Here is a 25012-nt window from a genome sequence, read left to right as displayed (position 1 = left end):
GAATTTAAAAGAAGAAAGTTTCATGAGACCCAGAAAAACATGCATTTTTATTTTCTGTATGTAAATATTAGGGTCAGTTTCATTTAATTACTTTCAGGAAGCATCGTCTAGATCTTGCGGTCTCCTGTCCCTACTAAACTAGCCAGACTAACTTTGCACTCCCATCCTGGTTGTCTCTTGCCACAAATACGTATGGAACTATGTCACACGTCAACCACGTCAAAGCCAGCTCACAGAGCTGCATCATGATAGAGGCGCCTAACGCTGAAGAAGCAATACATAGAGGAGACAATGAGAGAGACTGAGCAAGACACTGATGAAAGCAAATCTCATACAGTGCTGTAAAAGCAACTTAACTCTAAACTTCTAAAGCTATCTGCTTTAATCTACCTGTTTGTGAATTTTCTTCAAGTAAGTTAATGATTTCTTTCAGGTTGGGAAGTCGACGTACTTTACATGCGACTGCCACAACTACACAAACTAAAACTGGAGTTAACGCTACAAGTGAGCTAGCATATCTTAGCACAAAGACAGTAAAACATGGGAGCCAGTCTTTACTAAGGTTAGAAAATAAAAATAAATCTTCCTTCTCAAAGAATAGAACACTAGTAAACACTGTTTATAATGTTGTTTTTGTTGTTGTTGTTTCATTTACTTAAGACACCAATAAGTCACAACATTTGTTTGTTCGATCGTTCGTTTTGTTTATTTCGAACATGTATAAAAAAAACAAGAAAAAAAAGATTTAAAAAAAACAATACAGGTGGGCATTCCACCACATAAAGAAAAAAAAACAACATCAAAACACATATTTCAGTTACGAGTTCGAAAAGGAGTGGGGGGAAGTATAAACTTATTTAATCCCAACCCACTTTCCACAACTAAACATAAATTATATGTCTGTATTTACTTTTTATACTATACACTAATTTGTATAAATATATATAATTTTTACAAAAATAACCTGTTTAATACCAGATGTAAGCTCTATCATAAATATAATATAACTATGATATAAATATAATATAACTATGATAAAAATATAATATGTATATCTAAGTATATAAACATACAAAGACAACATGACGAAATAGCAGAACACACACTTCACTTTTATACCTCAAATAAACTATATCTTTATATTTCTTCTTAAATTGTTTTATGTTTGTACATTCTTTTAACTCCAAATTCAAACCATTCCACAGTTTTATTCCACAAAATGATACACTGATACACAAAAACATTTTAAGATGACTGCCGAGCTAAGCTTCATACCTAGCTCAAGTTTGTTTCCAGAAAGTTCAATCCATTAGAATAAAGTTCCAAGAAACTTCTTACAGTACATAGACATTTCATTTGAGTGTTTTTTCTTTCCTTTTAATTCATTAATTGCGTCCTCTGTCTGCCTGGATCCCAGCTCTTTGTTGCCAAGAAGGACAGGATTCTAGTAAGAGAAGTGTGGAGTGCAGTGTGACTTTTTTTGTATGTTATTTTAGAGTTAATATAATTTAAATCAATTCAAAATCATCTTAAACCAGCAGGGGTTCCTGTTTACGTTTACGTTTAAAAATTAGCACGAGAGCGTGAGTGTTAAAGCCTTTTTTTGTTGTTGTTGTTTTTGTTTTTTTTGCTGATATTACACCCAACTCACCCACCACTCACTCAACCTCGCTCAGGGATATTTTGGCGATGCCTGGAACGTGTTCGACGCCCTGGTAGTGATTGGCAGCATAGTAGACATTGTTCTCAGTGAGATTGATGTAAGTAAGCTCATACGGTTACCCTCGTCTCCAGCTGACAGAGATTAACATTGTGTTGGATTCACTTGCCCTGTGACCTTAAAACAGAGATACTGGTTACATATTGTTATTCAATCCATTCCTAATCACCTCTGTGCCAAAACGTAATACTCATAACATCCACAAAAAATTAAGAACAAGACGAAGTATTTGAGATGACTACGTTTTTCTGGTTTGTGTGATGACGTCTGTCCAGGTGGTGATGTACTTTTATTCACCATTTTTAATCATCCTATCAAAATATTATCAGGTAAATAACTGATACAACTTTTAACTGGATTTAATTTAAATACCGTATTGACCCGAATATAAGACGACCCTGATTGTAAGACGACCCCCTCTTTTTCAAGACTCAAATTTGAAAAAATACTTTTTTAACACCAAATTAAATTTTTATACAGATATAAATAATTACAGTACATCTGAAACAAATGATTACAACAATATATTTGAGAGAAAAAGCATGTTATTTTGCCTCATTCAAATCATGATCTTGAAGTTTGCATCATAACTTCTTCGACCCACTTTTCTCCAGATTGTCGCTACGTTTCACCATTTTCTGTTATCTGTTCTGTTATTTCCTTGTCTTTTCTTTCTTACCACTATTTTTTATTTTTCTTCTTCATGCTACTGCTATTTTTATTTTTCTTCTTCGTGACAGGGGTTTGCTTTGGCCTGGGAAGTTAAGTTCAGCATTCGCTTTAAAGATATCTGGCGCCATCTAGTGTTGTGAATGGGTATAACGTCTAGACCCCGAATGTAAGACGACCCCCACTTTTTCAGTCTTATTTCAATGCAAAAAACCCCGTCTTATATTCGGGCCAATACGAACCAGAATACTGTTTAATTTCATTCAATTTCTTTAAAAGAAAATGGTCAAAATTAAGTAATTTACAGGCAGTTTTGGAGGCCAGATGCAGCAGGTTTTCTTTATTTATACCGTCTAAGTGATGGGTTGCAGGTTAGTTTGATATAATACACATTGCTCACATCAAACAGCTTCACACACTAGTTAATGACAGACTTACTGCTCTTTGATCGCTTCCTCTTGACCATCTTGGCGACAGGACTTCTGGCTTTGAATTTGTTCTTTCCTAATGCTTTATCTCTCTTTCTCTTTTTCCTCCCCTGACCTGCCATTCTTACTTTTCTTTCAACATCTTCTCTTTACTTTCCACTTCCCCCTGATCTGTGTCTTTGTCTCCATCCTTCTGCTCTTTCATGGCCATCTTTACCCTCATGTGTTAACGTTAACAGCATTATTTCGCTGATGCGTGGAACACATTTGATGCCTTAATTGTTGTTGGTAGCGTCGTCGATATTGCGATCACTGAAGTTAATGTAAGTACTACTCTTTTCTTGACTCTCAAGTTGAACTGAAGCCTTACAGGAAAGCCACATGAAAAGTGCCATAGTTAACACCTTTCATTTACATTTTCTCTGTGGAAACCACCCTTTTGAGCTCAGTTTTTCTACATCAATTATCTTATTTAACCAGTTCAAATGTACTCGGTTGTTAGTAGATTATATCACTGGCTTTTGTGTAAAACTTCAGTTTGACCTCTTATTGTATTATCTTCGCTGAATTAACACTGAATTAAACTGACTCACATCTTACTACTTTCTCTACATGTGTGACTCTCCCCTTTCCTTTGCATCTTGACAAAATGTTTACTTTTGAACGTACCAAGGTCAAAAGCAGGAGTCGCTCACATTTCTTTGTGATCTGAAGCCTGTATTTGGTTCAGAGAGGGATGTTTTATGATGTGGTTGTCTAATTTTTACTCTTGTTCATTTTTTTCCCCCATAGAAACTTGTAGAGGCAAGTATGGAAATGAAAAAAAAAAAATGTTGCTTGTGTGTAATCTGTTGTTGATAACAACTTTATCTTGGGAACCCCTTACAACTGATTTAAAAACTCAGTTACCCACCAAACGCTTCATAAAGACTGATTGATCAAGGCAAAGATAGATTTTTTGAGAGTTTTAAGCACGGTAAAACTTACAATTGAAATCTTATCTCATTATTGAAAAAGTCAGTCTTGAAAATTAAGCTTAAGCTTAATTAAACTCATTAAGCTGAAACCAAGAACCCAGATAGACCAAACTTTTGAGGAGTACATATGATGATGAAGGTTCTTACTACAGGTGGCAATGTACGGCAGATTTGCTGCTCGATCTGACCCTCCTTTCCCCTTCTGTGTGCTCTTAGTCTGAGCTGCAGTGCTGTTTTTCTGGAGTAACATTTCATGTTTTTGGTGTTGTGTTACAAAATGTGTGTCTGCATGAATGTTAGCAAACACTAACTTTGTTTAAAAGATGGGGAACAGTTTTCTTTAGGTTATTTAATGCTATGCATGTGTATACATGTGTAGTGTACCTCAGGTGTAAATGTCTGCAGGGTACGTGTGTCGGGACTGTCGGGGACATTGATTTCAGAAGGGCTTTCATTGTGGTTCTGTTCTGCATTGCATGTTTGTTATTTAGATACACTTTCATTTAATGATAGCAGCTGACTTGCTATGAGTTTGCATGGTAAAGAAAATTATGTTTGCCTCTTTGTTCTGTTCAAGAATCACGTAGTCATTTGCGATTCTCACCTGAACACTCTGATCTCTCCAAATGCATGCTGGGGTGTCATATTCATCCTAACATCCTTCCCATATCACGCCTCTCACAGATGACACTCGGCCGTCCACTCCATTCCCCTCCGGTCAGTGTTTGCCGTAGAGCCTTGTGATGTTTGCCTCTCCATTCTGTTTTTTTTTTATTTCATTTATGCACTTATCTTTTTGCTTCAGCTTGCCGAAACCCTCAATTTTGACCTTCAGACCTCCAGACAGAATGGCTCTGGAGCTCAGAGCTTAGAAACTCTACACAACATTAAGGACCATTTCGATACGAGTCTGAGAAGCTAAGACTCTAAGAGACTTCATAATAAAAGTTGAGGCATTTCACAATGTCGTAATTTGCTTTCCTTAACGTTGTGTAGGCCACCGTGGCTTTGCATACAGCTGACATAGCGCATCAAGTGTGAGGGAATGGATCACACGCATGTAGTGACCTGGAAGGAAACCAGCTTTATTCAACAGCTACAACTTATGCTTTAGTGGTAGTCCTTAATTTACAGTAAAAGTCTACGCATCCTTTTACCAGTAACAATGTACAGAACTCAGGTAAGACTGTGTGATCTTGAAAATCAGAAGACCCCAAATTAGTCGAGATTTTGCACATCCTCACTGCGGGTGGTTTGATGCAGCTGAGCCTGAGGTTCTTTGATGATCTTGTGTTTATGTCTCTGTGAGTGATTGTCTCTGTGTTTTGTTCTGTCCTCCTGTAGTGAGCTCTTAAAGCTCAGAATGGAGCTCATGTGTAGCGCAGGTGTGTAGACTCCAGTCAGGTGCATGAACTCTCTCACAGTAACTCTCTATTCTTTTCCTCATGATACCTCTTTGCCGTCCCTTTCCTTCCTATTTCAATATCTGTCTGGATTTATTTTCTGTCCCAGCGGCTGGTCTCAATCGCTGGCTTCCTCTCCCTCCATTCTCTCTCTTTCTTCAGCTCTCTTCCTTCTCTGTCACTCATTCATAACTCTCTGCACCGGACTGTGAGAGCGCCCTGCTGTGGCAGTTTTGTTGCAGGGCACTACTGGCATGCATGGTTTGCTGCATTTGCTGTTAGATCCCAACCGGCTCCACGTCATTCAAATGTCTTGCGCGTGCGTGCAGTGCTACCTCAGCAACATGGTGATGCGGAACGCATGCTCCATCAGCGCTGTGGCCAGGATTACCTAAAGAACCTCCTCAAGCTAATTCAATTTTCTTTCTGTTTTTGAACCATCTCTGCTCATTCTGCACCTCATGCTGACAGATTGTTGTGCTGAGGGACTGGAATGAAGCCATCTCTGTCTGGAGTAGCTTTACGTTTTTAGTGCTAACTCTTTAAATGTTACTCATTTAAGCATTGAGTTAAGCTCTTTCTTTTGTTTGAAAATCATGTCGATCAGTCTCAGCAGCACCACCACGACTGATACTCTGTGTTACTTTGCGCCTGCATTTTCTCTTTGTACAAATGCTTGCAGCTTTTTTTTTACAGCTGACATCCTATAACATTTTGCTGACGACACGAGGGAAAGGATCTGTGTGAGAGACTGTGAATATTAATTTTGTTTGGGATGCTCAAGCTCTTTTTGTGTTGGCGAGTATTTTTATTTTGAAGGAAATATCAAAACAATCTGTTAAAAATGTTAAAAAGCAGAAGAAAATGAACATTGCACACCCAGGTGTTGTTCTTTTTTATCGGTGGTATAACCGACATGCACATAATGTATGATTTTGATGTGTTATTGCCAGAATCTGAAGCCTTCAGGATGCTTAATGAAATAGAGAGAACAAGAACCGAGGCTCTGTGAGAACAGCAGATCACGTTTTTAATCATGTCATGACTTCATAACATTTGTTATGTCAGTTAGTGTGCTTCTCATTAGCATTCACGCCAATCACACCACAGACACCTCCACCATGAAACCCATCTAATCCCATAAGTAACGACCACCACACTGGGGGAGTGATAAAGTTGTGTGCCAGTCTTACATGTTGATTAAGTAATTTTATGTTTGTCAGTCTGACATGCTATTGTTAAGTCCCACGTAGAAATGTTAAGCTGTAAACTTGTGGCGTGGCAGTGGTTTTTAAAGTGTTAAGATATTGTTTGTCATTCTACCAAGTGTCCATAGACAGTGGTAAATATATGTCTGTCCTTGTCGTAGTGAAACTGAGACATTTTTGTCCCGTCAGTGGAAACCGTGGCGTCCCGTCTACGTCTCGACTGACGTGTGCTGGCGTTGTGTGACAAAAAAAAACAAGTGTCATGTGTTTGATCCAGTGTGTGTGAGACTTGTGGGCTCTGTAAAAGTAATTAAAAGTCATTAATGCAGGTCTTTATTGATTTTAAAGCCAACAGAGACTCCTGTGGTGGATGAGATGGGGGTAAGAAGTTCCGCCCCCTTGTCAGGGCCATGCCATGTTTGGATTTGCATTTCTTTGTTATTCTGCCATCTTCTTCACCTTCTATGATCTATTGCTTATATCCATTCCATTTTTGTTGTCACGTTAAGGTTTCTATTCTTTGTAATTTTTCTTGTTTTTACATCTTATTTTGTTGGTTGCATATCTGCATATTTCTTCAGAACATTTGCTCTTCGTTTTTCCTCAGTGTTTGTACTTTTAAAGAAGAGTGTGTCACTCAAACGTGACGCTTGTATCCTGTTAGGTAGGAGCAGTTTTTGAGCCGCTCCTCACGTTTGTACTGTTGACACTGCTACGTGGTCTCTGCCGCCCTTCTGGCGTGGGGTAGTGACCCATAGACGACCCCTCCCCACCTGGGATCAGGTCACCCAACTCTGACCTGCAAAACCTCGTGGCCGACCCGTTCGGGTTGGTCCCACTGTGACTCCGCATGCAGTGACTCTGGACTGAGGGTGCCATGCTTGTGCAGATGTGTCCTATCAAGTATGGCAAAGGTTTCCAGCATGCTTGCGTCCTCGCTTCCTCCCCTGTAGGTCTGTACAGAGACAGGGAACCTGACGATGCTTTGACGCAGACTGACAGAAACATATCAGCCGCAGTTACACTACATGTGGGACTGCATTGTGTATTTAGAAATGATCTCAAATCTATACTCTTGGACACGGTAAATTCAATCTGTGCTGGAGTTTTAAACCGGCTGCGTTTTAAATATACAGTGCACCCCGATGTAAAGATGCAGTGCTGCTTTCTTAGACCACATGAATCTGATATGGAGGTCTTGCTTCATCTTGCAAAGCACAGTCGGGAGCTCTGTATTCACTTCATCCGTTTATTCCTCTGACCTACGTGACTGGGAGCTGTTTCTCCGCAGAACACAGAGGACAGCGCCCGAATCTCCATCACCTTCTTTCGTCTGTTTCGAGTCATGCGTCTGGTCAAACTCCTCAGCAGAGGGGAGGGCATTCGCACCTTGCTCTGGACTTTCATCAAGTCCTTCCAGGTGAGGTGGAGTTTAATTCAATTGGCTTTGTCTGGCAGAAAGTGTAAAAGTTATTCGTATTAATGTTGATCTATTTCTTCCCTGTGCCTGGCTGAAGGCTCTGCCATATGTTGCTCTTCTGATAGCCATGCTGTTCTTCATCTACGCTGTCATCGGCATGCAGGTCGGTGACTGAATGTGGCAGAAAATATTTTTGACGTTGCTTTTGTTGATGTCGTAAAATGGAGAAAAAAAAACTCTTCTTTCTTCAGGTGTTTGGCAAGGTTGCCATGGTGGACGGCACACACATTAACAGAAACAACAACTTCCAGACGTTCCCCCAGGCGGTGCTCCTGCTCTTTAGGTGGGTAAGAAGCCCCGTCCCGCAGGTCACCACGGACTCCACACGTTCTTCCTGTCATTCATTTGTGTCCGTCACTGCTTTCTCTCAACTAGGTGTGCCACCGGCGAGGCGTGGCAAGAGATCATGTTGGCCTGCATGCCTGGGAAGCTGTGCGATCCAGAATCAGATGCCAACCCCGGAGAGGAGATGACGTGCGGCAGTGGATTCGCGATCATTTATTTCATCACCTTCTACATGCTCTGCGCTTTCTTAGTACGCAAAAGACATGAAACTGTTTTGGCCTTACTTTCATTTAAATATCTCCAGATAATTAGAAGTGATAATAAGAAATTGGCCATATTAAAATAATCTTTTGTATATTCAGCGTTAAACATAAACCTGTTAAAATAGCACAGCCAACGTATTCTGTTTTATATGCTTTAAGTGACTTCTCTGATTCCTCAGACACATTAAATATAGTTTGTTTGACACATTTTAACAAATGTATTAAACTTTTTTTCTATTGGTCTAGATCATCAATTTGTTTGTGGCTGTCATTATGGACAACTTTGACTATCTGACACGGGACTGGTCCATTCTTGGTCCTCACCACCTCGACGAATTCAAGAGGATTTGGTCAGAATACGACCCTGAGGCCAAGTATGTCCTTTGTTACTTCAAAACGTATGTTTATTAAACTCAGTTAGTTTCCTAAACCTGTGCGTTTCTCTCATGTAGGGGCAGAATCAAACATCTGGATGTTGTGACCCTTCTTCGGCGTATCCAGCCTCCGCTTGGTTTTGGAAAACTGTGTCCTCACAGAGTGGCTTGCAAGGTTTTTCTCCCCTCCGCTCTCACTGGCAGATTTCAGGCATTTACCTGCCCTGTTTAACATGTGTAACTGCTCACCTCTTTCAGAGGCTGGTAGCCATGAACATGCCCCTGAACAGCGACGGCACCGTCATGTTTAACGCCACCTTGTTTGCACTGGTGCGGACAGCCCTGAAAATTAAAACAGAAGGTACAAGATGAATATCATATCACCAGTACTGGAGTTGAGGGGGGATGAGGGGGGATGGCATCCCCCCTGAAATAAAAACAGTCCAAATCATCCCCCCTGTAAAACTGCCATCCCTCATTTCCATCCATTATGTCATTTCATCAATGAATGTGGTTTTACTGCTATTTCAACATTTAGAGTCATCACCAGAAAAATAACACCAGAAAAATAACTTATTTGACAATTTTCACCTGTTTCAAGTACATTTTCACTTGAAATAAGTAGAAAAAATCTGCCAATGGGACTAGATTTATCTTCTCATTACAAGCAAAAAAATCTTGTTCCACATGCAGATTTTTCTACTTATTTTAAGTAAAAATCTACTTGAAAAAGGTGAAAATTGTTGTTTTTTCCAGTGATGAGTCTTGTTTTAAGTGTAATGAGATTTTCTTTACTAAAATGAGACATTTTCACTAGAAATAAGACAAATATTCTTGTTAAGATTTTGAGTTTTTGCAGTGATCCATTTTACTTATCCTGTGAAGGACAGAGGTATATTGATAAGGTATTTTTATTTTTGTGTTTTGATGTATTTGATGTAAGCCCAGTGGATATTTAAAGCTTACAGAAGGCTGCAGAATTTCTACAGGTGATTTGGTCAGTGCTATTATTTGTAATATATTATATTATTTGTAATCAGCACAAATTATCTGTCCCCATATGATAAAATCCATCATCCCCCGTGATTTTTTTTTACAACTCGAGTACTGCATATCACCATCCTTTACGACCTCTATCACTTTCTGACTCGCGGGCAGGGGCTTGAAAGTGCCCGTGAACTGGGTCACTGGATTCTCAGGGATGCTTGTCTCCCTGTGGTGCAGGTAATCTAGAGCAGGCCAACGAGGAGCTGCGGGCTGTCATCAAGAAAATCTGGAAGAGAACCAGCATGAAACTGCTGGACCAAGTGGTACCTCCTGCTGGTGGTTAGTGGAACCGGCTCCTCCCCGTCCACAAAATTACACACACCTCCCTCTGTCATTCAACACTCAAGCCGAGCTGAAGCAGCCCTCGGAGAAACACACATGCCATATGCTTCCATGCTGTTCACATATAATTACACCAAACTGCTGCTTAATAACTGTTTCAAATAAACACACACATACACACATTCAGGCTTACAAGCAAAGCTATGTTGTGCTGTTTCTGCTTTGTCTTTGTTCTCCTGGTTGTACCCTCAGCGGTGTGTCTTTTATCTTTGTGTTTCTGGTCCACATTCCTTCTTCCTGTCCTGGATGGCGATGGAGACGGCTGACTATCTGCTGGGCGTCCAGTTTGCATGACCTCGTAGACCTCTGTGCAAGTGCATGCTCTGTCTTTCTCACTTATATCTCTGTGCCTTCTCTCTGATGTCTCTTTGATCTCTGACTCACTCTGCTGTCTCACTCTGTTGTCTTTTCTCAAGGCTTGAGCTTTTTAGGGCTTACTCTGCTCTTACTAAAAATATCTCTGTATCCAAAACTTTGAAGCACTTCAGAATATTCTGAAGCAGTTCTGTTTTAGGGTGGTGGCATGGAACTAGTGTTACCTCTCTGTCCGATCTCTGTCCCCAGCGTTCTTGTTCACAGTGATTCAGACCTCTGCTTCAGAATGATTCTCATGCACTTTTGCACACACTCTTTGGATTTAAATAAAAAAAAAAAAAATAGACAAATATACATGCAGGAACACATCCACGTGTGGCTCTGAATGCAGTGTTCAGCATTAGGCATGCACCATGCATACTTGAGCACAAACAGATTAATCTATACAAGCATACTGAGACACGGTGCTTACTGTAGATCTGCATGTTTGCATGTGCTAAAGTAGAACATTTAATGCCATTCTATGAATTTGGATCAAGCAGCCTAATTTCTTCGGATTAATTAAAAAAAAACAGCTAATTCCAATCAATTTCACTTCAATTCAGTTGTCATAATTTATTTTGTGTAAAGGACATTTTACAGTCCTCACAGTTGTTACCTGAATCTTAAATGGGTCAAATGGATTTTTTTAGTTTAATTATATACATACTCTGCATACACACTTTTAAACGCTTTTGAAAGACATAAATACACACAAATAATAAAGCAAAGACATTTTCTGCCACTCTTGTAATTCAGACAGAGAACATATTGTAGGTTTGCACACTAAGGTACAGTATATACACCATCAATATGGATGTATATTGGTTCTAAATGAATTATTTGGTTGTTGAGGCCAACCTCTAAGCTGATGGAGCTAGTTTTTTTTACATTTTTGTTTATTCTTAAGGAGAATGGACGCTGGAGGAGAAGAGGCTCCTCTTCTCTCTCCCAGGGATCTGTGTGTAGTAACCTGTTGACACAGGAAGCATTTGTGTGGTCTGTTCACTCAGATGATGAGGTAACCGTGGGGAAGTTCTATGCCACCTTCCTGATACAGGACTACTTTAGGAAATTCAAGAAACGTAAAGAGGAAGGCCTGGTGGGTGCACACCCTTCCCAGAACAACACAGCCATTGCCTTACAGGTGGGTACTCAGGTGCGTCTGAGAGCGTGTTGTGGTGTATGTGTGTGTGTGTGTGTGTGTGTGTGTGGAAGAGAGGACAGTTGAAAACGTTGATGAGAATGGATCTTGCAATTTTTTGTGAAGTCTGTGTTTGTGCATTTCATTAAGTTGCCATTGAGTGTGCTAATGTTGTGGTTTATGATCCAGCAGGCCGTTCATGATCTTGGTGTACAGTATGAATCAGTCGCTTTGAATTGTGTGTCACTAACGTGTGCTGTTGGTATTTGTGTCTCAGTGTCTTTAAAAAGTACTCATGTTGATGTTAAGCATGTGTCATCGTCTCTAGTCACCATTTCATGTGTTTTCTGTGCATTAAAACTCGCAACTCATGAAATTCACAAAGCTTGTGGCCATTTCTATTAACTTTTAATATATGATATATGGCTTAACGATATGCTCATATATCTATGTCAGACACTAAACACCATCTAGTTTCTTAAAAATGTAATTTTTTTAGACATTATATTAATTTGGGTATGTATATTTGCCAAGGAAAAGGACTTAAAGGAAAAGGGATTTTTTTCATCAGCAGCAGCGTACTCAATGTGACACAAAAAGCTGGGTGATAGTTAAGAAATGTCAGCTAAGTGATACTCTCAGCCTCCAAGAGAGCACATCTGTCTGTCTCTGTTCTCATCTCCCTCGGTCTGTCAGCACTGTGAGTGTCAGCTGTTCAAGTATGTGTGACGGTTTGACTGTATGGTGTCAGATTTGTATGCTGTAAGACGGAGGTTCCAGCCACGGCGCTTAGCGCTCTTGTTGTCATGGTTACAGGCTGGCCTTCGCACGCTGCATGATATTGGGCCCGAAATTCGCCGAGCCATATCATGCGATCTGCAGGATGACGAGCTAGTAGACTTTATTCCAGAGGAAGACGAGGAAATTTATAGGGTAACTGATTTAAATTCACATCAGGGGCAATGTTGTTGCAACGTTGAGATTCATGCTAATGAATGATGTTTATTTTGTGTTATTTCTTTCATGTTGATGCACATGCAAAGTTACATGTAGAGTGGAATGTAAATACAGAAATACAAAGTAGCTAGATATGAAAATGTACAATGTAAATCTAAATTGTACAGGCTGTGCAGTATGTAAGGTTCATTTCCTTTTAAGTTCATGTTTATTTCCTGTGTTTTCCATTCATTGCAATTCCAACAAACAGTGCTTTCATTTTGCACACATGTATCATACCATGAATCAGCTTCTAAACTTGCTTTTGCTCATGTTATTATTTTTTGACATGTTATCAGTTCTCAGTCTTAACATCAATATCTCTTTTGCTCTGCTGGGTTGTGATAGCTTGACGCTCTGGTGGGTTTACTGTGACCTGTCCTTCGCAGCGTAACGGCGGTCTCTTCGGGAACCACCTCATGAACGGCGGTCACCGGCGGTCCAACGGGCATCAGACCAACGCCACCCAGCGCCCCCTGCAGGTGCAGCCTCCACCTCACTACGCTCACATGGAGCAGCCGGTGGGCCGCCTGTCTCGAGCCAACGCAATGTCGCATTCCAACCACCACCACCACCACCACCACCATCACCACCGCCACCACAACTCCTACGGCAAGTCTCCTAAATCAACCAACATCAACCTCAACAACGCCAACGTGTCCAGTCTGCCCAACGGAGGACACCATCGGTACTACGAACACGCTCCCCCTAACGGCTACCCAGGTCGACGCAGTGCCTATTACGACTACGAGAAACCGCGGACACCGCAGGGTCAAAGGTATCTGCATGCTGATCACATCAACTGAAACACTGCTTGAAAAGTAAATCAGATCTCAGTCTCTGATCAAAAACATCCAGCGTTGTACTCCCTGTCTCAGAGAATCAATGTTGCACCTTTACATAGTCAAATGTTGAAATTACATGTCGACAGAACATGTAAAAGATATTATTTTAACATTTACTCTTCTTTCTCATCCATCGGCATTAGTCATGTGTGAACTATAAAGGAATTTGTTGTAGATCAGGCAGAAGCCAGCTTTGTTTTGGAGTATTTACATTTATATTCACAGTTTACCTTAAATGTTGATGGGATCAAAAACTGCAAAAGCAGAATTCATGGGCCTTTTCAAAGATGAAAGTTCAGATTCTGCTTTCTCTTTTCAAGCATATTTCTTTGGTGATATGACAGTGTACATCAGATATATATTTTTGTAATAAGACTTGTGTTCGGTTGCTTTTTGAACCGGACGATCTAAAGACATTAACTGCTCCACCAAGTATGTTTCCCAGCGACAGATTCTCATCAGCTCCTTTCATAAACCTTGAGCGTAAACTCTCCATTCTGTAATGAATCACAAGCCTGCATTCATTCTGACAGTTAATTTCATAAATGACCAACAGCACACTCCTAATTTCCAGATATACCACGGTATGTTCAGTCAGCTGCTCCAGTACTGGGGCTGCGTTGCTTTAGTACCCAATAAGTTTGAGGGATAATTTCATAGCTGCCTCTTTACACATGAGGAATGATTCTTATCTCAAGGATAGAAAATGGAAATGTCATCCAACACTGGAGCCACTGTCTGCCATCACGCTCTATCCTCCTCATACATATATATGAGAATGCTGTATATGTTTCATATACTGTATGATATATATGTCACTCTCTTTCAACCCTGTTCTCTGTAGTCTCTCCTTCTCCCTATCTCCATCCTAACTAAAATGCTTTCTCTCAACCATCCCTCTGCTTTCTTGGACAGAAGGCGCTACTATGAGACCTATGTTAGGTATGTTGTTTGGTTTTTTTTGTTTTTTTTGTAGGCTTGGTTCCAGTAACGTTTACAGCATTTAAAGGACTATTCAGTGTATTTTGAATTGCTAAATGGTTGCATCCTTGCAAAGGTCAGCATTAAGTGGTAGATGCTGGCCCTTCGTTTGTCTGGGTATCACCTGCCTCTTTTACGATGCAGCTGCGTCAATGCTTTAATGTATATAAAGGAGTGACAGAAATGTGAGTAGCCAGCATATGGGTCGTTCCATGCCCAAACACCTTATTCCCACAGCTCATCACAAAATCCTAAAACTCTTAATTCTCATACTTTTTTAGTTTTGAAGTTAAAGCTAATATTTTAGTTGTTACGGGCCTCACAACTACTCATTTTTCTCTTTTCTTTTTTATTTGATTTTGTTGACACTCATACTGACTACCCACAAAACACTGAGCAACATTTGTAGCTGCAGAATTATTGTTGAGTGTTGAACGGTTTATTAGTTTCCGAAAAGAACAAAAAAAAACTTGTTTCAAGAAAATGAGACAACTATTTTAGACTATTCTGCTAGTTGTAAGAATTCTAGAACTTTTCTTAACCCCATTGACAGAGATATTTTGCTTAAAATAAGACAATTTGAACAAGATTTATAGAAGATTTGGCTTATTTGTAGAGGGGCCTTTTTTGCAGTACAAAATTTAATAACGCCACAAGTTTTCTGTTTCTCGCCACTTGGTCTCAGTCCTATGTATGTTCTATAATATGTAGACTTTTTAGAATAATAATGATGATAATTAAAGATATCTTGAGATATAATATATTCATAGTAGTGTGAAAACCATGTGCAGGGTTTAACAAAGATAGATGGGAATTGGAGTATTGCTGGCAGGGAATGACCCGTACTGCTGAGAACAGCCTTGCCTTATGCATGCGTCAAACAACAAGCTTGCTTTGAAGAAGGATGCAGATCCCTGAATCCAAGGGACTTCATGGTGAAGTTTTTGCAAACCCTGGTACTTGTTATAATTGTGTTAACCTCAACCCCACACACAAATACACACAAACTGTCCTGTAATACACTTTCACGATTCCCCACCTCACAAAGGTCTGTGTTATGATAGATATAAGGATGGATGCAGTTTTTACAAAACCGAGCCTTGCTTGCCCACAATATGGACCTTGTCTCTGCCTGACTGTGGTAAACGTTTACAAGGGTTTTCAGTTGCATTGCTGCCCCCTGGAGGCTTGTCTCTGCATGGCAGTGCATGGCCCTTTCCTTGCAATCCCACTCTACAGGACTGTCTCAGAAAATTAGAATATTGTGATTTTCTGTAATGCAATTACAAAAACAAAAATGTCATACATTCTGGATTCATTACAAATCAACTGAAATATTGCAAGCCTTTTATTATTTTAATATTGCTGATCATGGATTACAGTTTAAGAAAACTCAAATATCCTATCTCAAAAAATTGTAATATTCTGGGAATCTTAATCTTAAACTGTAAACCATAATCAGCAATATTAAAATAATAAAAGGCTTGCAATATTTCAGTTGATTTGTAAGGAATCCAGAATGTATGACATTTTTGTTTTTTTAATTGCATTACAGAAAATAAAGAACTTTATCACAATATTCTAATTTTCTGAGACAGTCCTGTATATATCAGTGGTGTGGCCATAATAATTTCTGTTCCCTGACTGTCTGTCAGGTCCCACAGAGGGAATAGCCACCACCCCACCATCCGCAGGGAGGAGGAGTTTGACGAAGACCGATTATCTGGGGAATATTACAGCGGGGAGGAGTTTTACGAGGATGACAGTATGCTGTCAGGGGACAGGTATTACTGTTTCTTATTGCTCTATTCACATGGCACTGTACCCTCATCATCAGACAAAAACATCTGTTTTCACATGTTTATAATTCCTTTAAGATTTTTTTTAAGTCAAATCCACAACCCTCCAATAAACCCTCAATTCTATCTAATTTGTAGATATCAGAACAGTGACACAGAGTATGAGACTCCCAAAGGCTACCATCACCCTGACAGTTACTATGACGATGACGAGCAGCCCCTCTACCGCGACTCACGAAGGTCACCAAAGAGAAGGCTGCTTCCTGCCACACCTCAAGGTATCTCTCTACATCCAATGCTTTTACTTTTCCTAAACTAGATATAATCAGCTTAGAGTCTGCTTGTGTAACTTTGAAAACATTTTGAAAAAGTCTAGGCTATAAAATTAGAAGCTCTGGCAGGGGTTTCCATCTAAATGTGATACAAACGTGAGTCAAAGGCTTCAGAAAAAAGGCAAAATAAGAGTTTTACAATCCACAATGGTAATACAGGCTGTGCAGTTGGTAACTTCAAATATCCACTAATCACTGTACAAACACGATAAATGTATTAATTAACTGAATTAACATCACTCCAAAAAATAGAGAGCATAGTAAATAATGGGCAGACATTGCTGTTTTATCAACATACAAACTTTTACAACTCCATCAAAAGCTCCTCTGCTGTTTTTTCAGATTATTTCAAAGCCCTTTTTATGCATAAGCTGAAAATGCTCATATAAAAGCCTTGATGGGAACATATAAACTGTGTGTACTTTTATTGTTTCCACACCAATACATTCCCATGCAGAGGTGTCAAGTAACGAAGTACAAATACTTCGTTACCTTACTTAAGTAGAAATTTTGGTTATCTATACTTCACAGGAGTAATTACGACTTTTTACTTTTACTCCTTACATTTTCACACAATTATCTGTACTTTTTACTCCTTAAATTTTAAAAACAGCCTTGTTACTCTATTTCATTTCGGCCTTTAAAAAAAACTATCCAGTTAAATTGCTCCATCCGGATAGAGTGAATTTGGTTGTGGTTGTTTCAGATGTTCTTGTCCAGTTTTGTTCTTACATCCGTTCCCTCAGATTCCTGCAACTAAACTTGGATGTACATTCCAATAAAGGTTAGGATAAATGATAACATGCCTCTGAAGTTTGACTTTTTGCACCATTACAATACTTATAGGCAACTAGTCATCATATCTTCTGCTCTCTGAAACACATGTTAATGCTCAATAGTACACATATATGGTTCTTTAATATATTTGCATTATACTAAGATGCATTCATTTTCAATGGCTTTTGTCTTTAATGGCTTTTTTCCCCCTTACATTACTTTTACTTTTACACTTTAAGTAGTTTTGAAACCAGTACTTTTATACTTTTACTCGAGTAAAAAACTTGAGATGATACTCTAACTTCTACAGGAGTATTTTTAAACTCTAGTATCTATACTTCTACCTGAGTAATGCATGTGAATACTTTTGACACCTCTGCTCACATGAATGATTTAGTTACAGCGTCCCTTTGTTGTATTACGCTGATTGTGTACAACTTGCTGCTAAAGAGTCCTGCCAGACATCTCTCACCGGCCCACTTTTGGCTCTTTCAGGTCACAGAAGACCGTCCTTCAACTTTGAGTGTCTGCGAAGACAAAGTAGCCAGGATGAGCTTCCACATCAACGTACTGCTCTACCACTACACCTTATGCAGCATCAGGTGAATCAGGTCGTCTCCTACACACTGTCTGAAACAACATTCACATCATTTTGTTTGCCCGACTGACAGAAATGTATTCAATCAAGGTGAAATCCTGGTATGAAATAGAAGAATTAAAGCAGTGTAATGATATATCCACATATGGTGATCAAGTGTACAAGCTTGAGTGTTCCTGTGTCTCACGGTCCCCTCAGGTAATGGCTGTAGCAGGCCTGGACTCCAGCAGAGCCCACCACCTTTCCCCAACCCGGTCCACCCGGTCCTGGGCCACACCTCCTGCCACCCCAGCCAGTAAAGACCAGTCCCCGTACTACACCCCTCTCATCCGAGTGGACCGCCCTCACAGGGACAGTGTAGTTAGCAGCCAAGTGTCTGTGCGCAAGAGTTCCTGGTACACGGACGACCCCGAGTTCTCCCAGAGGACGTACTCACCTGTCCACCTGCAGGTGCCGCCTGAGTACCATAACCAGTATCACCAGAAGAGAGGCAGTGCAACAAGCCTTGTGGAAGCGGTGAGATACACGCTTTTTTTTAGTCCCATGCTTGGCTTTTAGTGATAAGTGGACAGCTTTACGGTGGCCGAGACCCGCCATTGCTGAAAATAAAAGTAACGCTGCAAACAGAAACAAACGCTGCTGCAAATTAAATAAATGCTGCAAATAAAAAGAAACGGCGCTGCAAATAAAATAAACGCCGCTGCAAATAAAAAAAACGCTGCAAATATAAAGAAACACAGCTGCAAATAAAAAAAAACGACGCAAATAAAAAAGCCACAACGGAAGTGAATTACCGGGGACTATTTTTGCTGATGCACCGGTGTTTTTTTACAGTACGTGAGAGGAGAAGTCCCCCCTTGCGTCGTTTTTTATTTTATTTGCAGCGGGGTTTCTTTATATTTTCAGCATTTCTTTTATTTGCAGCGGCGTTTCTATTTGTTTGTAGCGTTTATTTTATTTGCAGCGGCGTTTGTTTCTGTTTGCAGCGTTACTTTTATTTTCAGCAATGGCGGGTCTCGGCCACCGTACAGCTTTACCTCGAATGCTTATTTTTCAAACTTGCTCTAAAATGTCCTAGTAACACATTTTGTCCTGCAGGTTTTAATATCGGAGGGTCTTGGGAGATACGCCAAGGATCCTAAGTTTGTTGCAGCCACAAAGCACGAGATAGCGGACGCGTGTGAGATGACGATAGACGAGATGGAGAGCGCAGCCAGCCACCTGCTGAATGGAGGAGTGGCCCCGGCCATTAATGGGGTCAACGTTTTTCCATTTCTAACTCCAAGGGACTATGAACTGCAGGACACTGGAGCCAGCTACAGTGACGAGGATCCGGAGACAGAACCCAGAGCTCCCTATGAGGAGGACCTGGCAGACGAGATGATCTGCATCACAACTTTATAGCAGCGGCTGAAGAACTCTGCAGACCAGAAACTATCTTGACAGCAATTGTGAAAATAAAAAAAAAATGTAAAAAAAAGAAATGCATCTGTTTGCTCTGACCAAAAGAAGTGCCTTTTAAACTGAAGACAAAAGGCATATTGAAGAGAGACAAACCACAGTAGTCCCATTCTTCTGCTCTCCACCTTCCAGCAAAGGAGTCACAGCACAGAGCTAGCTACCATATCTGCTGAGCACAGAGGGACCAACAGGACCCTCCTCCAACGAGCTGGCGGTAGCATGAAGGGAACAGCCTGCCGCCGTTATGACGTGAGGACATTGATGCTGGTGAAAGAGCTGGACCGACTGGCACAAGTGTGAGATACTCCAAAGGGCAGGTCTCCTAAGGGTGATGACAATCAGATGTATGATGTCATTACCTCAGTCACTTTATTAGGGTTTGGCATATCATGCAAGTTTTCAATGCAAGCGTATATATATATATATATAGAGGCATATCTTGTCATATAGATGTTGGAAAACCACGTTGGCTTTGTTGTTAGAGCAGGTTGTTTGAAGGTGGCTAGAGTTGAGGGAAAGTGTCAGGAGCACCAACAGAGTTGTGCCAGATTATGCAGGAATGAACTGTCCTCCTTATAGCATGATTCAACTTGAGACGTGAACTTTTGAAGCAACGAAAGCATTTGTGATAAATCCATTAGCAGGTGGGTTATTTTAAAACTTAAGAATAGCCTGATTAATATTTCCTAGTTGACATGCTATAAATTGTATTATAACAAGAGAAACTTTGTAAAGAGAAAATTTATATTTTGTAATTATGTATCATTTAAAAGATCAGCAATATGAACCCTTGTGACTCCTATGCTATGCTATAAAAGCAGGTTTGCATTGTTTTATGAAGTACACTAATCTATTATTCAAATGCCTTTTATTTTTTTGCTAATATGCACTCTTTATTTTGCCTATAAAAACAACATTTTAGAGGTTCTGCTCTTGCAACACATCTGCACAAGACACACAAATGGCTTGGATTTCTTAGCGTATGAGTCCATATGTTAGTTCATGACACCAACACCAGTTGTATAAGGTTGAAACCCCTTTAAAGGAGCCTTTTTTTTAGCCGGCAAACCTCAGCATCCAGTGCTTTATACAGATCTTGTGAGCACATTTGTTTGCATATTTTGTGCAGAGTGTGCATCAGAATCTAAAATGCATTGTGCATAAATAATGCTGCTTTTTGTTTTAAATTTATTTTGGTTGGTTCCTGATTCTAGACTTCTGGCCCCTACTCAAATCCCTTTTTGCTGCTGAAAAAACTGAAAATGATAGAAGGTAATAACAGGGATAAATTGATGTTGCTCAGAGCTTGTGCTGGGATTTTTTCCATGACATTTTCTTTCGTTGATTACCGTGTCCATGAAACCTGTGTACGTTGCAGTCACATCTTAGCCTTCATCTAAGACGCATGCACACATCCAAAGGTCTCCTGGTGTCAGGATGCTAGAGAGAAGCAAAGCAATACTAACCCCTCGACCCATTTCTCTCTCAGCCTGCCTGCTTCTTGCATACAGTATACCTCGTTAGGCAACCATGACAACATATCATCGTCTTTACTGGCTGCGTAGTCAGACTCTTAAAAAAAAAAAAGAGGGAGTAGGATTAAGCCTGGTCTTTTTGTATTTCTGTTGTAAGAGCTCGGAGGGTGAATAAAAATATTTAAAAAAAAAAGGATGCATAAAAAGGAGAAACTGAAATCAACAATATGTTTGGGTTTTTTTGTTTTCATCAGCTATCATTCATTGATTCATCCCATAAAGAAACTGGAATTGGCTTTTTCCAGGCATTTACCACCGGAAGTTTAAAATACCACCGAGGATTTGAACGGTCATTTTGATCTGTCGTTGATGAGTGCTTGACTTGTGCGTCATGCACTCTTAATTCAACCAGATACTGTCATGAAAATGTAGGTTTTCCGTTTCGTGTGCACATTGAAAGGGCTCTTTGAATTGTTTTAGAGTTTAAAAAAAATAATGTGTTCTAGTCCTTTTGTTGATTGCTGTCATATAGAAGGACCAATGCACATAAAAGGCACATTGTACTTTGTAGCAATTACAGTACTGATGAACTGAAGATATGCATTCTTTTGTAAACACTTTTAAAAGTTGTGTTAAACTAAAGATGAGAAGAACTTACTTTTACCTCATGTCAGGGATTCCTGAAAAAAGAAAACAATGATTTGGTTCAGTTATACCAATGGTATTTAAATATTAGCACATAACTGTTTGTCTTTGCACAAGTAAATGTATAGTGCTTTTGTTTCTCCTTTTTCTAAACAGATTTGTGTATTAAGGTGAGACAATTTTGTACTTTTGTGACTGTGTGTATGGTTTAGTGGAATCTATATCTGTCATTTGCACCTCACCTTTCCATGCTGGGAATGAAACAGTAAAAAAAAGAAAAGAAGACTATTTTCGAGGTGAGCTGTTCCTTTGTTTCACAGGTAGGGCGAAAAAATCAAATGGTAAAGTACCAGTTTACAGAGAAATGCATATTCATTACAAATGTTTATATTAGTTTTTCTTCATCATGTTATGATTATTAATGCTATTACAACTATTAATGTTCAGAAAGCTGTATTAAAATAGAAGATAATGTAAAATATGTACAAAGGTATGGGAAGACCCATGGTAATGTTCTCTACTTGAAAGTCTTGATATTTGCTCCTCAATGTTTTTATTCAGTAAACATAATTTCTCTTAGTAGCAAATGCTTTAATATATATTTAATCCTCTAGATTTTGTATTGATACATTTTTTTGTATTTTTCATTTAATTTCGGCCTTGACTTTACTTCGATCAATACGGATATTTTTTTTTCTATCAATCATTACTGAATAAACTTATGCTGAATTACTGTTCTTGTTTAATGGTATTCCACTCACACAAAAATCAGTGACATTAACGCTGTCGTTGATATATTTCTTGTCTGCCATTTCATCTCACAGTCTAGAAAACTTTCAGGTTTGTGCGACAAAACAGGTATGAAGACATTTGTACATTTCAGCTGGGAGACACTTTGTTTGTAGTCTCAATGACGGTTGTCGTCTCTGATGCCTCGTCCTCCTCCGCCATCTCTTTGCCACACAGCAGGAAGGGCACAGCATATTTACGAAACTGAGGAAAAAGAATACGTTATAAAACGTAAATAGGTTATTCAGCAAGATGAAGAACATTCTTCCTTTTTTTATATAAAAGGTGTTTATCTTGCTAAAGAGCCTAAATTACTTTTTTCCTTTTTCCCTCTTTTTTTTCTTTGATACACGGTCTGCATATATATGTTTATGCCGAGGCTGGCTCAAAAAACCTTTATATATATATATATATATATATATATATATATATATATATATATATATATATATATATATATATATATATATATATATATATATATATATATATATATATATATATGTGTATGTATGTGAGCCACCATTATTAATTAAAGTTCCCCTTATCTTATGACAAACATTAAATTAAAGACTACCAATAAGTTAAAAACATAAGAACAAATGCAATTGAAAAACAGCAGGCGCCTTTAAAGCTCATGCATCATCCTCCTACAGTTACAAATCCCATCCAGTACCTGTTTGTTGAGGAAGATGTAGATGATGGGATTGTACGCAGTGCTGCTCTTGGCCATGTAGACGGGCACCGTGCCCACCAGTGGATGGATCTTCACGTCAGGGTTGAACACAACAAGCAAGGCCAGGCTGGCATAAGGCAGCCAGCTGATCAGGAAAGTCAGGACCATCAGGATCACCATGGATGCCACCTTCATCTCCCCTTTAGCCACTGCTCCCCCTTCCACACAAGCCATCTTTGATACCTGTGACACAGGGTGTCAAAACATGTACCATGTTTCTAACACTGACTCAAGACTACTTGTAGCATCTTTTTCTTTCTTTTTGAAAAGTAACTTATTCAGAGTTAATTAATATAAGTCAAATTTTTCCAAAGCATCAAAAGAAAATGCTTTATCATAAGAAATAGTAGATCTATACCTTTTCATGCAACATTCGAGCATCTATTTTCGATATCTGCCTCCTACTAATCGTGAGCAGGCAGATATAAACTGTATTATGTCTTTTTTTCTTAACTTTTCATATTGTTTGATATTTATTTATATTTAAATGTCAGCTAAGAACTTTCTGGATGATATTTAAACAAAACCTCAGCAAGACACCGAGATCTATTCCAAATACTAAACTGTGTTAAATCTCTGAAATATTGAGTTAATGTATGTCTTTACTTGTTGTTTTACAACATTTGGCTTACTTTTTAATGAATTAAATTTTAATGAAGTATAGTTGCTAAGCATAGATGTCCTAAATGTGCTTTAGTGCTTCAGTGAAGTGCAGAGAAATATAAAACTACATAAAATTGAAATTCTCAAGTTCAAACATTGTTAATAAATGCGACCACTGCCTGTGATGGTGTACGATAGCTCACCTGGCGTAACGTCCACACCAGTTTACCGTAGGAGATCAAGATCAAGGCAAAAGGAACAGCAAAGCACACAGCAAAATAAGTGAGGATGTAGGAGACATTATGGGGGTCTCTGTTGTGCCAGTCTGGTGCACAGGACGTCCCAACACCTTCCAGCTCGTACCTGCCCCATCCGAACAACGGAGGCAGGTTCCAGGTGAGGGACCACAGCCAGGACAGGGCGATACCTCCAACGGCATGCTTCTTCTGGAACGTTATTTGTCCCAGAGGCTTGCACACCACAAACATCCTCTCCACTGCAATCAAAGCAACTGTGCACAGGGATGCGATGCCTGCAGAAATGTGAGAAAAGACTTTTGAAGGCACCTGGCAGAAATGTATAAGTCAATCTTAATTCATTAAATGTGTAAATATTTTACTTTGATCGAAGGAAAAAGAACTAGATGAGATGTTGGACCAGTCGTGCTTTTGTTAATCTAAAACCATTCACTTTACACAATAAAAAATAGATATAGAATCAAAAAGAAAACAGTAATTTAACACAAAATGTGCAGAAAAAACTATCAAACCGTTCCACCTATGCAGCACTCCTGCTTTGACTCACCGCACAAGGACACTGCGAAACCCTCTATCACGCAGCCTGTTCTGCCCAGGGAAAAGTAGCCCTGAGCGTTGTTGACCACAGAAAGCCCCCCTCCAATCATGGCTGTGCCCAGATCAGCCACAGCCATGTTCACTAGAGCGTAGTTGAGTGGCTGCCTCAGCTGTTTGTGCAGGAGGGACACGATGATCACTGTGGCGTTGAGTACGATGGCTGGAACAGTGAAAATGGCCATAATAATGGACAATATGATGAAGCCGGCGCGTGACAGTGGGGGGTCCCCCTCTGGAGCCATGTAGAAGGAAGCATTTGGTAAAAGCATGGAGGGCTGCATGGATGCAAAGCTGGGAAGAGTGGCCCAGTACTGCTGTTTCCTCTTAAGATGCACCTGCTTGATGTTCAATACCTCAATAGTTGAGTGGGGCAGCTGAGATTAGAGGCCCGAATAAATCCTTTGGATCTGGACTTAACAAAGAGTAA

General features: G+C 39.6%; 2 protein-coding genes across 10 annotated transcripts in view; one reads left to right on the top strand and one right to left on the bottom strand.

Moving 5' to 3' along the window:
* cacna1da (calcium channel, voltage-dependent, L type, alpha 1D subunit, a) overlaps window positions 1-22310 on the top strand; it is an 81749-nt gene extending 59439 nt beyond the window's left edge. For 3 of the 9 annotated variants that reach the window (XM_061727163.1, XM_061727160.1, XM_061727157.1), the window contains 18 exons: window positions 3057-3140; window positions 7697-7825; window positions 7923-7988; window positions 8077-8168; window positions 8261-8420; window positions 8680-8807; window positions 8886-8982; window positions 9066-9168; window positions 10032-10133; window positions 11564-11697; window positions 12511-12627; window positions 13080-13468; window positions 14451-14477; window positions 16172-16300; window positions 16454-16593; window positions 17920-18026; window positions 18221-18538; window positions 19121-22309. In XM_061727163.1, coding sequence (XP_061583147.1) covers window positions 3057-3140; window positions 7697-7825; window positions 7923-7988; window positions 8077-8168; window positions 8261-8420; window positions 8680-8807; window positions 8886-8982; window positions 9066-9168; window positions 10032-10133; window positions 11564-11697; window positions 12511-12627; window positions 13080-13468; window positions 14451-14477; window positions 16172-16300; window positions 16454-16593; window positions 17920-18026; window positions 18221-18538; window positions 19121-19426 — 2628 coding nt within the window. In that variant the 3' untranslated portion in view covers window positions 19427-22309. Of the gene's footprint in view, window positions 1-3056; window positions 3141-7696; window positions 7826-7922; window positions 7989-8076; window positions 8169-8260; window positions 8421-8679; window positions 8808-8885; window positions 8983-9065; window positions 9169-10031; window positions 10134-11563; window positions 11698-12510; window positions 12628-13079; window positions 13469-14450; window positions 14478-16171; window positions 16594-17919; window positions 18027-18220; window positions 18539-19120 lie in introns of all 9 variants that reach the window. The other 6 variants (XM_061727156.1, XM_061727155.1, XM_061727158.1 and 3 more) reach the window with 5 other exon arrangements.
* On the bottom strand, window positions 21910-24936 carry parapinopsina (parapinopsin a). The gene is made up of 4 exons (XM_061727164.1): window positions 24536-24936; window positions 23935-24263; window positions 23069-23311; window positions 21910-22596 (listed from the first exon to the last, which is right to left on the bottom strand). Exons 1-4 carry the CDS (start codon window positions 24864-24866, stop codon window positions 22483-22485), a joined length of 1017 nt encoding a protein of 338 aa, XP_061583148.1. The 5' UTR covers window positions 24867-24936; the 3' UTR covers window positions 21910-22482.
* Window positions 24937-25012: the final 76 nt, after the last annotated feature.

Source organism: Cololabis saira, chromosome 8 (assembly GCF_033807715.1).
Source record: "Cololabis saira isolate AMF1-May2022 chromosome 8, fColSai1.1, whole genome shotgun sequence".
NCBI classification, from domain to species: domain Eukaryota; kingdom Metazoa; phylum Chordata; class Actinopteri; order Beloniformes; family Belonidae; genus Cololabis; species Cololabis saira.
The sequence above is the reverse complement of the archived record's forward strand: the minus strand, read 5'-3'. Positions and strand labels throughout refer to the sequence as shown.

Excerpts from the sequence above, each read along its gene's own strand:
- parapinopsina (XM_061727164.1), bottom strand. The coding sequence starts at position 24,866 with ATGCAGCCCTCCATGCTTTTACCAAATGCTTCCTTCTACATGGCTCCA. Across the intron at positions 24,264-24,535 it reads TTTCGCAGTGTCCTTGTGCG|GCATCGCATCCCTGTGCACA; the intron begins GTGAGTCAAAGC and ends ACATTTCTGCAG. Across the intron at positions 23,312-23,934 it reads TGGTGTGGACGTTACGCCAG|GTATCAAAGATGGCTTGTGT; the intron begins GTGAGCTATCGT and ends CCTGTGTCACAG.